Raw genomic sequence first — 15,233 nt, 5'->3', positions numbered from 1 at the left:
GAGTCTGAATATATTAATATATATATTCTGAATGTCTGAATATATTGAATGAAAGTCTAAATATATATCAAGAAAGTCTGCATATATGTCAAGAAAGTCTGAATATATATATATAGAGTCTGAATATATAAAGAAAGTCTGAATATATAATAAATGTATGTACATATATAAAGAAAGTCTGAATATATATATGTATATATAATGAGAGTCTGAATATATATATGTATATATAATGAGAGTCTGAATATATAAATATATATATAATGAGAGTCTGAATATATTGAATGAAAGTCTGCATATGTGTAAAAAAGTCTGAATATATAAAGTCTGAATATAAAGAAAATCTGAATGTACTGTAATGAATGAATGAAATGGAAGACTTTCATTCAATATATTCTTAAATTCATTTCCTGAATGGCATGCCATAATATGTGTGTGTATATATATTAGGGATGCAACGGTACAGTTTCTCCATGGTTCGGTATGTATCGCGGTTTTGGGACCATGGTTTCAATATCTTAATATTAGGGCTGTCAAAAGATTATAATAAATTACAATTTATTACCATTCGTAAATATGCCAGAAAAATTCTAATTTTCTCTTTATATTGTTGTAGGAATGGAGAGATAAATAAATATGTGAAAATATAAACGTAAAGAACAATAAAATACTGTAAATAACTTTTTTTTTTTTTTAAACCTAGCTTAGTAAAAAATAAACATTACATTGTAAAGAACCCACATTATAAGACACTTTAAATAATAATAATATAAATAAAATACTGTAAATAACTTTTTTTTTTAAACTTAATAATCGAACCAAAAACTTTATTTAAACAATAGTACACTATCAGATCAAATGAAACAGCAAACATGAAACATGAAAGCCCATGTTTCCTTATATATATACATATATATATATATATATATATATATATATATGTATACAATACATACATAATGTGTGTATAACAACTCACATGGTATTAGCTAAGCTACAAATGGAGGATGTCAGGAGGATGCACTGGGTTCAGGGAAGAACAGAATTGCCTGTCGAAGTATTTGATTTGTTCGCCGCGCTCTGTTTCAGACAAGATCACAGATTTACCCAGTGGTGGCGCTAGAGTGAAGGAGTCTGTGTGATTTATCCTCTGGTGAACAGGAAAGATGGAGCGTCTTCCTGGTATGATTGTAAACTTTGGTGTAAAATTGGATAAGATAAGATATAGGATAAGATAAGATATAAGATAAGATGAGATATAAGATAAGATAAGATAATAGTAGGGTTGCCAACTTCCACCAACTTGTGTCTCCGTTGTGCCCATTTTCTGTTGGATGTTTCATAAGGGGTCATTTTACTTACATTTCTGATTGTATGATTATGATTTTGATTTATGATGACTTTATTTGTAATATTTGGCACTTTCTTTTTACTGTTTATCTCTTAATCTGGCATGGAGCAACCATGTGACCACACTATTTCCTTTCGGGATTCACACATTCTGATTCTGATTGTATAGTAATGAATGGCAGATGGATGGAGAGGGCCTGACAACAGGAGGGGAATTTTATTTCCCCTTGTACAAATTGGACTTTGTGTGGACTAATATGTACTTTTTCTGTCATGGTTTGACACTGACTTGATTATCAAAAATAAGGAAAAAGGTGTGTTCTGTATTTGTGCTATACGGAACAAATCCTTATTTTACGGAACGGTTGGCAACCCTAGACCACAGTAAACAGGTAACTAGCTGCTGGCAATTACTACTACTACTATAAGATAAGATAAGATATGGTTGTGTTGCTGTCATAAATATATTGGAATTGACTCTAAAAGCCACTGACGGTTGTTAAGTCTTTTCCTTCAGTGAGTATTTCTGTGGGTTTCCTCTGTCGGGGTTTCAGGCTGTTGCTTCATCGTCACGGTGGCACCAAAGACGAACTGACAGATGAGTCCAGTGAGTGTGGTTACGCTCACTGTGAGTGTGTATGAGGCTGTTGTTACAAACTCACTGTTACACAGCCTTTTTCGGGCTGGAAACTGGACTTTTAGTAAATCCCTGCACCAAAGTCCATCGAGAAAATCTTGTGACTTGTGTGATTGAATTCTACTTGAGGTACACACAGTTACCCAATGAGGCAGCAGTAGACCTGCAGCTCATGTGTCCCCATGTGCTGTAAATGTAGATTTTCTCAATGGGATTTGGTGCAGGAGACTGAGCAATTTCTAAACACCAGTTTCCATCAGTAATGGTGATATAAATCATCATATAGATATATAAATAGATATTGTGGACATTATTAGATGAGCCTTTTGTTAAATATCTAAAATCTAATCTGTTAAAATGTATTTTATTATATGCAGTACCCTTCTTGAGCGTATGGCTTAATCCACTGCAGCTCCTTGAATGGTGGTAATTTTTGACAGTGGTGTTATTTTCATGTCGTTTTATACACAAACCCTTGAGTGTAATTATGATTCTAGGTGTTGCCGAGAGTGTGTTTGTATTTATATCTGTAGATGTAGTCGATGATGATTGCATGCTTGATATACGCACGTCTTTCACACCGTCTTTCTCTGAAGCAGGAAACGTGTGAGACTGGAGGATTAATTCATTAATCAGCCGCTTTCAGATGCAGATGTCGTCTGGAGTGCACGATTTAATGCCTTCTACTTTCATGTCCCATAAGCATGGTTTGGGTTGATGATATACAGCATGGCAGAGGCTGCCTCAGCGCTTTCAGGCGTTTTTTTTTTCATTATGTTTTGTGCGTGTGGTTTCCATTCCGAACAGTAAATGTGCATTTTTGGTGTATATCGATGTCCTTTGTTTCCGTCAGTGTTTTTGTCGTGCTTTGTGTTTCGTACTGTTTGGTGGCTTTTGCTTTTTCCTCCTCAACCCTGAATCTGAATCCTGCCTCCCACTCGTCCTCCTCCCTCCTCCTTTCCTCTCCTCTCCTCCTATGTTGATGAGATACGGTGATTTCTCTTAGGGGAGGCGTCAGTCCATCCTAGTGCAGCCCCGTCTTGCGCCTGTCCCACCCCGAGTATCCAGGTAATAAACAAAGCCGGCAAAACTCTCTCTCTCCATCCATAACCTGCTGCCTCTTTTCCACTTCTTCTACTTCTTCTCTGTGTGCATCCCTGTCCATCTGCTGCACCGTGTGAACTCACTGCAAGCCAACACACTGACACTATCACTTTACCTTTTTTTATTTTTACCCATTAATTTTTCAGAGAAGGGTCACAGAATGTTTGCGTCCGTTTCCAGAGGAACAAAATGTGTCTTTCCTAAAAGAGTCACAGCTAAATATTTCAATGTCCAAAATGTAGTGGCCATAAATCAGGGCAGTTGGCTTTTTTCTGGGGTAGGTAGTATATAAGCTGTGGTGAAGTGAGGTAGTATATAAGATGTGGTAAAGTAGTACAAAAGCCAGGGTTGAAGTAGCATATAAGATGTGGTGAAGTAGTATATAAGCCCTGGTGAAGTGAAATAGTATATAAGATGTGGTGAAGTAGTATATAAGATGTGGTGAAGTAGTATATAAGCCGTGGTGAAGTAGTAAATAAGCCGTGGTGAAGTAGTATATAAGCCGTGGTGGAGTAGTATATAAGCTCTAGTGAAGTGAAGTAGTATATGTGGCCAGCCATGGCAAAACTGGGAACATCTCTACTGAGGGACATTTTTATTATTTACATTCTGAAAGTGTGATTTCTAAGCTTTCCAACAATGTCCAACACATGTAAATTGGGTAATATTTGAATAAGATGTTGTCATTTGAATGTTAGCCTCAAATATGTACACCTTCTGGGAGCCAAGAGACAGAATCATTGTACAGTACATAAAATACTGGGCATAATAACCTCTTAAGATTTGAAATTAAATAACTTAAAAGTATATGGGTGGGGGGGTTGCTTATTCTGTTATAATTTCTTGTCCTTACACTAGTGTAGTCATATTTCCATCATCTGTTTTTGTTGTTTCATGAAAATGAAAAACTTAAGAGAGAAGGATCAAAGATAGATAGATATTTCTAATATCAAATCAAATGAAATAGATTGAAGTGGCTCTGAGGTGTAGTGTGGATGGATCAGTCTGTTACTGAATGAGCTGATGATGTGCTAACTCTCAGCTAGTTGCTAAATCATTAGCATAACAGTCATTACTTCATATACAAAGCTGTGTCATTCACACATGATTCAAGCACATGTTTGTGCCGGCCCTGGAGCTAGTGAATAACAATGATGATTATTAAAAGACAAAACATATTTTAATCCCTGTATGTGACTTCGACGTTAATGAAAACTCACCCCATAAAAAGATAGAGGGGTGCTGGCGTCACGTCATCATCTCAGACAACTGCTGTATATGTCCTGCTCTCTGGCCGCTAAATAATCCATCTGTTGTTTTTGCGACAATGAAGTTACACGTTAGCATAAAGATCGGTAGCTTAAAATGTGACAGAAAATCATTCACTTATATGAAGTGACTTCTCTTTTATTGTAGATTTAATCCTCCTCTCTTTTTTTCTGCACACATTCACGTACATCACGTTCATCCCTCTCCCTCCCCCACACCTCCCAAAGAAAAACCACAGGAATTATGGGAAATCTCCGTATCTGACCCGATCCTTCCCCCATAGAACACTGATTTTTTGTTGTCGTTGTTGTACGTGTGTGTGTTCCATGTTTGTACGTGAGTCCGTGTTCTTTATTTAAATGTTGTGTTTGTATTTGACACCTGGGCTCATCACGTGGATGAAGGACACATGTGATCTTTTTCTTTCTTTTTTGTCCGTTTTTACGTCAGCGTTGTCTCTACCTGGCAAGTTTGTCCGTATCGTTAAGTCTTTATTTATTTTTTTGTCACATTCTCAAATATATAAAACTAACACACGCAGCAGGTATTTATTATTACAAGATTTCCGTTTTGCTGTTTAAGTGTGAGAGCAGATTTGGAGATTGGAGGAGAAGGGTAAGAATCCGGGGCGACGTTACATTTTAACACTCTGTTTTGTGTTTCTTGTTTACCACCGTTTTCATATAGCATAAAAAAAAGAACACACTCTCATAATTATACGCTGTTAATTGAATGCACCGTGAAATCAAAACACAACAGCCTGCAGAGAGTGAAGCGAGTTTGGTAAGTTATTTTAAAGAAAGAAAAAAAAACAAAGGATGTCAGTCAACATTTTTGCCATGTGTTTGTTCAGCTGTTTTTTTGTTTTTTACAACTTTAATAGACATGTGTATTGGTCTACACATGGATATTAAAGCAACACTCTTGACTGTGTTTGAGACAAATAAACCCAAATGTCAAATGGAGTCATGTTACTGGCATCCTGTAAGTGTCTGCACCGTAGCACCAGTTAGCAGCTGGAGATGTTCTCTATTCATTTTGGTTCTGATTGAGAAGAGAAAAGGCTAATTCACGTCATGCTGGGGGTAACTTTGATTTCTTTTCTTTTCCCTTTCCTTATTATTTTATTTTTATCCCTTTAAGTGGAGTGGGAACAGCCTCCCATTCACAGTGGGCACACCAATCAGAAACACTATATCCACGGATAATGTTGGTTCATTTGGGTGCAAACGACTGTATCTCTCCTCCTTCCTGTCTTCTTCCTCCCTCCTTTTTTCCATTCATGTTACGGTATCTCATACTTCACGATGGGTATATTACATTAATGCCTTTTTTCAAGTGTGTGAAGTGAGTTAATAAACCTCACATATTTCCACGGTATATATATAAAAATAAGTCTCTTTAATTGTGTCTAGACAAGAGCAATTATTTCAAGAGGTTTTCTTCCACCCCCCACACCACCAGGTCTGATGGTACATCTGTGGATCCGCTTTTTCTTTTTTCTTTCTTTTTTGGTTTTAATTCATCTTCGAGTAGCTCTGCGTTATTATGAATATAGCACTCATAGTTATCTCTTGGCACAATAACCCCATTGTTTTCTCTTCCCACTGCTCCCACACAGATGTCAGTGAAGCAGACTGGGAGTGAAGGCTCTCAAATAATGATAATAATAATAACAATAATAATGAAACTAGCCTTTGCTTTGCTATTACTCTGTGCCTGTGCACTGTAGGTAAGAAGATCCAAACTTTGACTCAATCATAAATCAAAATGGCAGATTTGACTGTTGTCTTTTTTTACGTTTTCTGCAAACCATGCATGTTTTGAACCAAAATGATGTTACATGTTGACAGACAGTGATTGTTAATTTATTTGACTTCAGAAATACACTCTATACATGGTTAGGGTAAGGGTTAGTGGTAAACGACTATTCTATCTGCAAACGTCTGGTTTTTAATGGAATATGTACATAGGTGTTCCAATGGTACATTGTGTTTGCTAATGGTGTTAGAAGGCTATTGGATGATTAGAAAACCCTTGAAAACCCTTGTGCAATGATCTGAAAACAATTTTGCTGGTTCTTTGACGAAAGGGAAAAATGATTATTTCTAATAAAAATCTAAAGCTCTAAAGCAACGCAGTTTTTCGTGCACTAGAGTCCAGGCACCCTTTACCAGTTAGCTGCGTTAGGTGCATTAGCTCCTTTAGCTCCTTTAGCTCCTTTAGCGCCTACAGTTGAACTGGAGCGGTCTGTTTATTAAAGGAAAAGAGCAGCGCTACAAATGTGTGCCTCTGATTTTAAAGTTTAGCGTAAGTTCACATAAACATGACGTCACACGCGTCTTTTTCCGGTCAGTCATCGTGGAAACGCGCCATGCGCTAACGTTGACGCCGTTAACGCGCCCAGCACTAGAATAAATATCTTATATATATTTGTTTCCTGGTTTGCAGAAAAGTAAAGTAACAACATTTGTCTGGAAAAAAAATGACCCAGAATCACTTTGACTTTGACTTTTGACTTGATTCGTTGGTGAATTTGATCAACGTTTGGATCGAAGATGTATCTTCATTTTGAGCTCCTTTTCTTTCTTTTCTTTTTTTTGCATGTTTCTTAGTCACAAGCTTATGCAAACGTCATGTGTTGTTAAGATGTTATTGAAGCCATAAATGTAGAGTTCTCCTCTTTAAGATATTTCCTGCACACTGTCAGCCGACACACACACACACACACACACACACACACACACACACACACACACACACACACACACACACACACACACACACACACACACACACACACTCTTTGCTTCTCCTCATCTCAAAAGGATCAGGACCCTTTGACCTGAAGAGTTTTAATTCCTCCTTCATCCCTTCTTTCCTTGTGTCTTCTTTTCTGTGCTGCCATTTTTATCTGTGTATGTCACACATTGACTCCGTAACTCATTTCTCTCTCTTTCTCTCTCTCTCTCTCTCTCTCTCTCTGTCTTCTCTCCTTTCCATGTGGTTTTTCCGATTCCCTCCTCGCCTGTCTTTTACTCCCTGATTCCTTCTTCCTTTGCCTCTGCCATCGCTTCTACATGTTCCCATCCCGACGGGTGTCTTTTTTTTTCTATAATTATCAATGTTGCCACTTCAATTCAATCACATCCTCTCTTTATTTTTTTTGTCCTCTTCGTCTTCTCCTCTCCTCCTCATGGTTATCTCACTCGTCCTCCTCCCACGCTCTCACACCTCCTCGACATGTGATTCTTTTTGTCACGTTATCTGCCTTGATTGGACGTCTCCTCTGAAAACTCCTCACACTCCTCCTCCCCATCGCTCATTGAATGGCCTCTCTTCTACGACCATCTCTTCCCCCCCCCCACCCCGCTCCTACTCCTCTTCTTCCTCCCCCCCCTTCCTCTCTTTCTATCTCGCTAGGAGGACCAGCTTTCCTCCCTGGGTTCAGCAGACCCCGGTGTGAAATCTGATGGCGGAGAGGGAGGAGGAGCGGTAACCGACGATGAAGGCCTCAGAGTCTCTCCCTCAGGTGTTTCCTCTGACATCTCGCCCCACAATGGAGTCCTCCCTCAAACCGTAGACCACCTTCCCTCTCTGCCCACTCCCCGTCAACGCCCTAGTCAGAATGGAGAGCTCCGTGGCAACCGAACGCCCTCCTCCCCCGTGACAACGTTCGCCGCGGCAACGCCGACCACGGAAGAAGGGGGAGTAGGTCAAACACAACGCTGATCCAAATCAGAGAGACGACGCAAAATTTAAAAAAAATAAAAAAAATAAAAGAAAAGAAGAAGAAGTGTGGAGGGGAGAGGAAAAAACAGTTGAAAAAGAATTGATTTTCCTTATTCCCTGGGCAAGAGAGAGAAGAAAAGAGTGCAGGGGTGGACGCGTTAGTGACCACACAGCTGCTGTACACAACACAACACAACACAACACAACACAACACAAAGGGCTCTTAAACGGACACTTGACGCTCGTATCAGTCTTGCAGGACAAGATAATGATACCTTATCACTTACTGTTTGAATCAGTGGAACAAAGCAATTGACAGACGCGCCGATATCTCCTCCGTGCACTCATTGTCCTCCAGGGACAAGCGCTATAGAATGTCTTACACCCCTGCCCCCACGCCCCCCCCTCAAAGACTCCGCAGTGCTGTGTACGCTGCAGCTCTCCACTCCCATGGATGTACTCGTACAGTATAGGTGCATTTAAACATACCTGCAGATGTGCGTAGGGTCCAGATGTGGCGCTGTAGTCTGGGCTTTCTCATTAGTGCCTTTAAGAGTGTTTTAACAACAGGGTTTCCCCCCCAGCCGTAGAGGTCCCCGTCCGTGTCGGCTTTGCTAGCAAGAGAAAAACAGGGATTCAAAGGTCGAGCATCGTGCAGGTTTCAGCGCTGCAAGATTCTTTTATTTTTCAATATAAGGGGTTTTTGTGGGGTGTTTTTTTTTTCTTGGTGGGAGGGGGATTTTTCTCTTCTCAATCTCAGAACCAACATGTGACAAAAAACTGGTGCTAAACAGAAACAAATGGTGCCATTTTTTTTCCAAGTTCAAATGTCTGTGTGCCATAGCACTGCCTCTGTCATGACTCACTCGCTGTCTCTTCTCTCTTTCCGTCTCCTGCAATGTGATGTGTGTCTTTGACAGGGTTTTTGTGTTGTATATGTCGCTCTCTCTGTGTGTGTTTTCTGTGCATCCTGTTGTGTTCTTGTGTTGTGTCTTAACGGGAAAGTCGTTCTATGTCTCTGTGGGTTTTTTTTTTTTTTTACAAAAAAACCTCCTCCAATCTCTGGTTTTTTACTTTTACTTACAGTAAATGAACGAAGCTCCGGCTTGAAGGATCAGCTACTCAACGTTTTGCACAGGGTTTAATCAGATTTCAGAGTATTTTTTTCATTGTCAGAGAAGTGGTGCCAAAAACTAAGATTGTACATTAGTAATTTCAGTATTTATAATCTTTGCCAGGATCTTTTCTTTCATTTCCAGCTCAGCTGCAACAATTTCAACCATTCATTTTGCGACGCTTTGCCATGAAGTGCCTGGGATATAGTATATGAAGCATCCTTTGGCCAGTAGACTCGCTAGCTATCAACCAAATGCACTTTAAAAAGCCTTGCTTAACACATATAAGTTATGATGATAAATTCGAAATTCACACATTTTACATCTTTAATTCACAATAAACAGCAGGATTTTATTCCTTTTTCATTCTGTTTGTACGTTACCTCGCACTTGACACTCACGTGTCAAATGTTGCAGACGAGCGTGTATACCGTGTGTCCATGATCGCTCTTCTTCATTCTGTGTATGAACTGTGTCTGTTGTTGTTGTCTGGTTGTGAATCTGTCTTTCTTTTTCTTGTCCCTGTAGCCTCACACTCTGGTGTCGCTCTGCAACAACTCTGCTTCTTTAAATGTGAAGGTTGAACCAAGAAGAAGCCGCACACGACTGTCGGGCCATTTTTCTCTTTAGAGAGAGAACAAATGACTTGCTGAAAAAAAACAGTCCAGAGCTTAGCTTAGATTTGATTAGATTACTCATTTACAGTCGATGTTTTGAAACCATGTCCAAATGTTAATCCTGCTGGCAGTCTTGCGCAGTAAAAAAAACAAAAAAGATTGTCTTCTCTTAAGACAGCATGTAGGGCTACTTTCTTTTTTCTTATGGGTGGATTGAAAGCGAGTTAAGTTTCCAGAGACGTGAGCAAAAGAGAAAATTAACATTGCTGTGAAAATACCTCAGTGACTCAGGTAAACAAGCAGTTGCCTCAGAGCTGAACACAACAACTATAGAGAGGAGATGAGTCCAGTTTTTTGGGGTTTTTTTTTGGAAAAGACTGCCACCGTGCAGCTACTGGGTCAAATAGCGACATGCCTCAATAGCACCTGATCAAGCACCCTCCTCCGTTTTCTTCTCTCTCTCTGTTTCCCCCCTGTTTCTTCTTCTCCTCCCCTCCCTCCCTCTTATAGCCACCACGCTCAAAGCTTCATGGAGGACAATGTGGAACCTAATTGGCTGATGCACCATCGGCAGTCCACAGGGTGGCACGGCCAAGTGTCCCGAGCCCTCTCTCGTGACGCGATTGGCTGACAAAGGGAGAACTTGGGCCATTGGTCCCATTCTCTTCGCTCAAAGGATGGTGCAGAGCCCCAGCGGACCATGTAAGGAAGTGCTGGGGAATTGTGGGTGTTTTTTCCCCGTCTCCTCCCTCTCTTTACACCTGCGCCCTCTCTCTCTGATTTGATAGAAGGAATTTTTTTTTTTTTGAAAAAGTGTGTTTGACGCCTTGTGATTTATTTATTTATTTATTTATTTATTTATTTATTTTTAAATTAAAATAAAGGCAGGCCGGACATTTATGTGAAGTATTTGGTGGCCTGCCGCGCATGCAAAGAACAGCTATGCAGTCTGTGATCGATCAGCAGAACAGAGGAACGCTGAGCGAAGGCCAAATGAGAGGAGAGAGGGGAGGCAGATGCATTCTGGGACGTAAGGTGTATTTCAAAGGTGCTCTTGAAATTTCTGTCAAAAAAAACCACACACAACGAAATTTATTTTCAAAGCATTTATTTCCCTCTCTCCTCCGTAGTCTCTTCAAATTACCCTTAATCGTTGAATTCATTATTTAACCACCATTTTTTCTTGATTCCACGTAGTTTTAGCTCTTTTTTACCCCCTCTCGTACTCTTCGTTTTTAAAGGAAACTTAAAATATGCACAGTCTAATACAACAAGTGAATCTGCTTCAATGAAGACTTTGAAAAACTGGACAGAATGTTATGATTTATATTTCTATGATACTGCTTATTCTTACAATAGTATATATCTATATATCTATAGATATATATATATATAATATATATATAAAACCTCTTCATCAGAAATCTTCCGGAGCAGATATTTATGTCTCGATATATAGATAGATGCCTCTATCTGATGGAAGTTGATAAAATAATCCATTTTATATCCAAAACGACTTTTTCTTACTAAGACAATCTTGTGTGGCAGAGAATCGTCGCCCTTGAGGACAAAAAAAGAACAAAAAAACGAGGGACAAACTTGTGTTTTACCTACTCCTCCTTCCTCGTGGCCGCGATAATAAGTCAAAAAAACAAAAAACGACGTGTTTTGCTTCCCAAAAACAAACGTCAAAGTCGCCATGGAGCTCTCCATTTAACGGACGATGTGAAAGTTGTTTGACGACGGTCGACGACGACGACTTTTCTTACAGGTATTTTGTGGTCTTTCGTGGAGTTTTCTTTCCCCGTGGACGAACTCTTTGGTTTCAGTGCACGGGGCATACGTTTTTTCCCCGTCCATCGAGTTGCCGTAAAGCCGGTTTATTTCAACGGATGGACTCCACTGACACCAAATCTGCGTTGGAAATAAGAACAAAAAAACCCCCAGCTGCCATTCCCAGAGACGACTCAAACCGAGGACATAGAGAGAGACACGTTAGAGGTCCCTGGAGTGAATGTGTTTGTACATACGTGTGTGCGTATATCGGCGCAACCCTTTTTTTCCGTGTATATACCGGGTAAATGTGTATATATAGTATGTCTATGTGTATATACAGTTTGTTTGTATATGCAGAGTGTACAGTTATTTTTTTTCCCCACCCCCCTCTAATGTTTCTCTCTCTTTCTATGAATAGGGTCTTCTCAAGTTATACCAATACTGAGGCATGGAAGGGGTTTTTTTTAAAAACACAGCTATCAGCTATCGGAGGCACTTTTCTGTGCAGACTCAGAGATTTCAGCGAGGTCTGTCACTTACGGCGCGACTCACATAATCCTAACAAGCTTGCACTCATTTTCTGATCAACTCAAGAGCTTTTCTATCAGTAGATTTGGGTGACCAAGCAATGTTTGTACATATTTAGACTTAAGACAATTGGTTTTGGGGTTGTTTTTTCCTCCCTCACCGCCCCAGAAAACCATCAGTCAGTCCATCTGCATTTCTTTTGAAAGTTCTTGAGCTGTTTTTTCTCACTTCTATGTTTTCAGCGGTTGTCCTTCAGAGATATATATTTATTCCGACAACCCTTAATATTATATTTGTTGGATTTTTTTGTTGGTTTTCCCCAAATTTCCCCTGTTTTTTTTTTTGACTTTGCTTCCAAGAAAGTCACGACGTAACATCGCTTTTTCTTATTTTTTGTATAGGTCCTTACTAAATCAGTGTGCCTCCCCACTTATGCTATTCTTATTAACCTTAGATTCATAACTGCATAACCCCCCACCACCACCTTGACAAGCCATAGCCCCCCCCCCCAAAAAAAAAATCCCACTATCATTGTTTTACCAGGACAGACATTTGGGGATTTTGTGTATATTAATGGAAGAGTGGTGTTGACGAGTGTATTGCAGTTGTATATGGATTTGTTCTGAATGTGGATTCTGGTCATTGAATTATTATTGTGATAATGATAATAATTATTGCCACTTTGATTTCGTTGATTGATTGATTTTTTTTTTTAATTGATGCGGTTGATGAAGATGCCATGGTTCCTTCCTTTCTTTCCTTTTTTCCCCTCATTTTCTTTTTGGAATACACCGGAATTTATATTTTCCGAATGAGTGAATCTGGAGATATAGAAAGACGTAAATAAATTATTAAATAAACAAATAATTAAATTCTTAACTTGTGGTGAACGTGTGTCTGTTTTTGCTTAAAGTAGACATATTAAACCCTATTTCTCCTTAGTTCCCTGGTGTCTTAATGAACATGTCTGTGACATGTCTTTGGTCAAAATACCTTAAAGCTCCCATAGAGTGGTCCTGTTGCACATATATGTTAGTTATGGAGGTCTACTTACATACATTAACTTGTTTTTATGGTCAAAAACCTCCTAGTTGCTGTAAATGAACGAGAAATCTCTCCTCACTGAAGCTCACGTCAGCTGCGGTGTTTCAGAATGAAATCTCACACCCAGAAGACAGACTGTGTTGTGATTGGCCAGCCAAAGAGAGCTTTCCCAACTGTCTTGTGATTGGCCAATACCTGGAAGTGACGTTATCAGCACACCAGCTCTCAGAAGCACAGCGCCCCCTCTGGAATGGTGGATGCACTGCTACTCATTATCAAAACATTGTTTTAACAATGTTTAAAATGGCTTTGTCACGACTCCCCGCCACAGTCCCTTTTATGACTTTGACCCAGAGTTTGACCCAGAGTCAGAAGACACTGTCGCTCTTGAAACACCTCCACCGTTCTTCTTTTTCTGCAATTCAATGTACGCAAGTGGATGTGCCTGGACTAGTGCCCGAAGCAGGAGGATTTTCTGTTCAGGAGAACCGTTGTTTACGTAACCAGAACGGGTTTTTTTCAGAGATCTCGCTGAGCCCGAGATTACAACACAACACAGTGTTCTCATCAGTGGCTGAACTGTTTGTTTCGAATCTTCAGGGCTTCTTAAACAAGGTAATGACACAGATACACACTAAACAACAGAGTTAATTGGTACTTCTGGTCCTGGTCTGCTTTAAGGATGAAGCACCATAGCAGTTCAATCACTCTGCCAAAACAGCCCTGTTCAGAACGCTCTCTTTTGAGTGCCTGTCTCTTTAAATGCAAATGAGACACAGGAAACTACGTCAGCGTCACTGTGGCTAACGGCAGCTAACAGCAGTTAGCATTTGAAAAAGCCATCATTTGCCAACTCTAGCCGGCACATTGCAGTCATATATAAAATGTAAATCATCGGAGGCTGGAAGTTTGTGTAGAACTCTGTGCTGCACTGTGCAGCCAAGAATAGAACACTTTGCAGATTTCCGCTCTTCCAGATACTATTGCCCTCGCCTGCACTCTCGTGTTTTTTAGGGACAAAGCGGAGCTCCGCGAGACAACAATTCTAGGAATGTCTCACTGTGACTTAGCAATGAGTGCAGAAGTCAACATGCCGTGTTTTATCTCCTGTACTTAGACTGAGAGAATCTGATTTACATGACTATTGTATTAATCTGGTCAGATTATTGCTGTCCATGTAAAGTCGCAGACAACAGATTCAACTCATGCAAAAATGAAGGATCGTTCTCATTTTAATTCAATCTTACCTTTAATTTGCTTCTGTAAATAAAAAAACATGTTAATCCACAGGGGAAAGCACGGCCCCACGACCTTCTACTGTTCCTTTTTTTTCAAAATAAAATGTAGAACATCTGTAAAACATTTTTAAATGTTTGTATCTCCAATAAAGTCAGGGATATTGAGTGGTGGAACAAAAATTTTAATCCAAGATTTATCATGGGATAAGGGTAAGGGGGATTACAGAAAAATAATCGCAATATCGTAATCTTAAAACATAAAATATTGATTGATCGTGATTAATGGGTCAGTTATTCTCTTGGTCAGGGTTTTCCCCAAAACTGTTTTAATATGGGGACCCACTTTTTAGAGATGATAAACGACCATGACCCAGTTCATGTTATAAACTGTGATAACAACACATTCTTTTTTCTTTTTTTTTGCTTAATGTAACAACTTCTCTATTTTCACAGCCATTTCTGTAACACCTGATATTATATGATTCGTGTGCGTTTGATAAATGAATCAAACCGATTTGAATTGTGGATTTGGAACCAATGAGGAGTAATTCAGTTTTATTGGCATTTAGTTTGAGAAATTAATATATTTTTTAAAATGTCTTGTAAACAGTTGAGGAGGGAGGAAGGGGGTAGAGTTGTTGTGGGCTTGGAGGATAGGTAGAGCTGGATGTCATCCATGTAGCAGTGAAAATGAATACCAAATGTTCTGAAGATATTGCCGAGAGGGAGGAGGTAGATGATAAAAAAAAGGAGTACACCACTGCTGGCCGGGGGGCATAAACCAGGTGAATGCAGTGTTATTGATGCTAATGGAGGCTAAATT

The 15,233-nt window shown here is 39.5% G+C and overlaps 1 protein-coding gene across 1 annotated transcript in view; it reads left to right on the top strand.

Moving 5' to 3' along the window:
* syngap1b (synaptic Ras GTPase activating protein 1b) overlaps nt 1-10,455 on the top strand; it is a gene marked incomplete at both ends in the record, with an annotated part of 183,141 nt that extends 172,686 nt beyond the window's left edge. The window contains 2 exons of the mRNA XM_083902073.1: nt 2,994-3,055; nt 10,335-10,455. Coding sequence (XP_083758199.1) covers nt 2,994-3,055; nt 10,335-10,455 — 183 coding nt within the window. The remainder of the gene's footprint in view (nt 1-2,993; nt 3,056-10,334) is intronic.
* Nucleotides 10,456-15,233: the final 4,778 nt, after the last annotated feature.

The sequence above is a fragment of the Microchirus variegatus genome, assembly GCF_963457635.1.
Source record: "Microchirus variegatus genome assembly, chromosome: 1".
Taxonomy (NCBI): domain Eukaryota; kingdom Metazoa; phylum Chordata; class Actinopteri; order Pleuronectiformes; family Soleidae; genus Microchirus; species Microchirus variegatus.
This window is presented reverse-complemented; position numbering and strand designations above follow the sequence as displayed.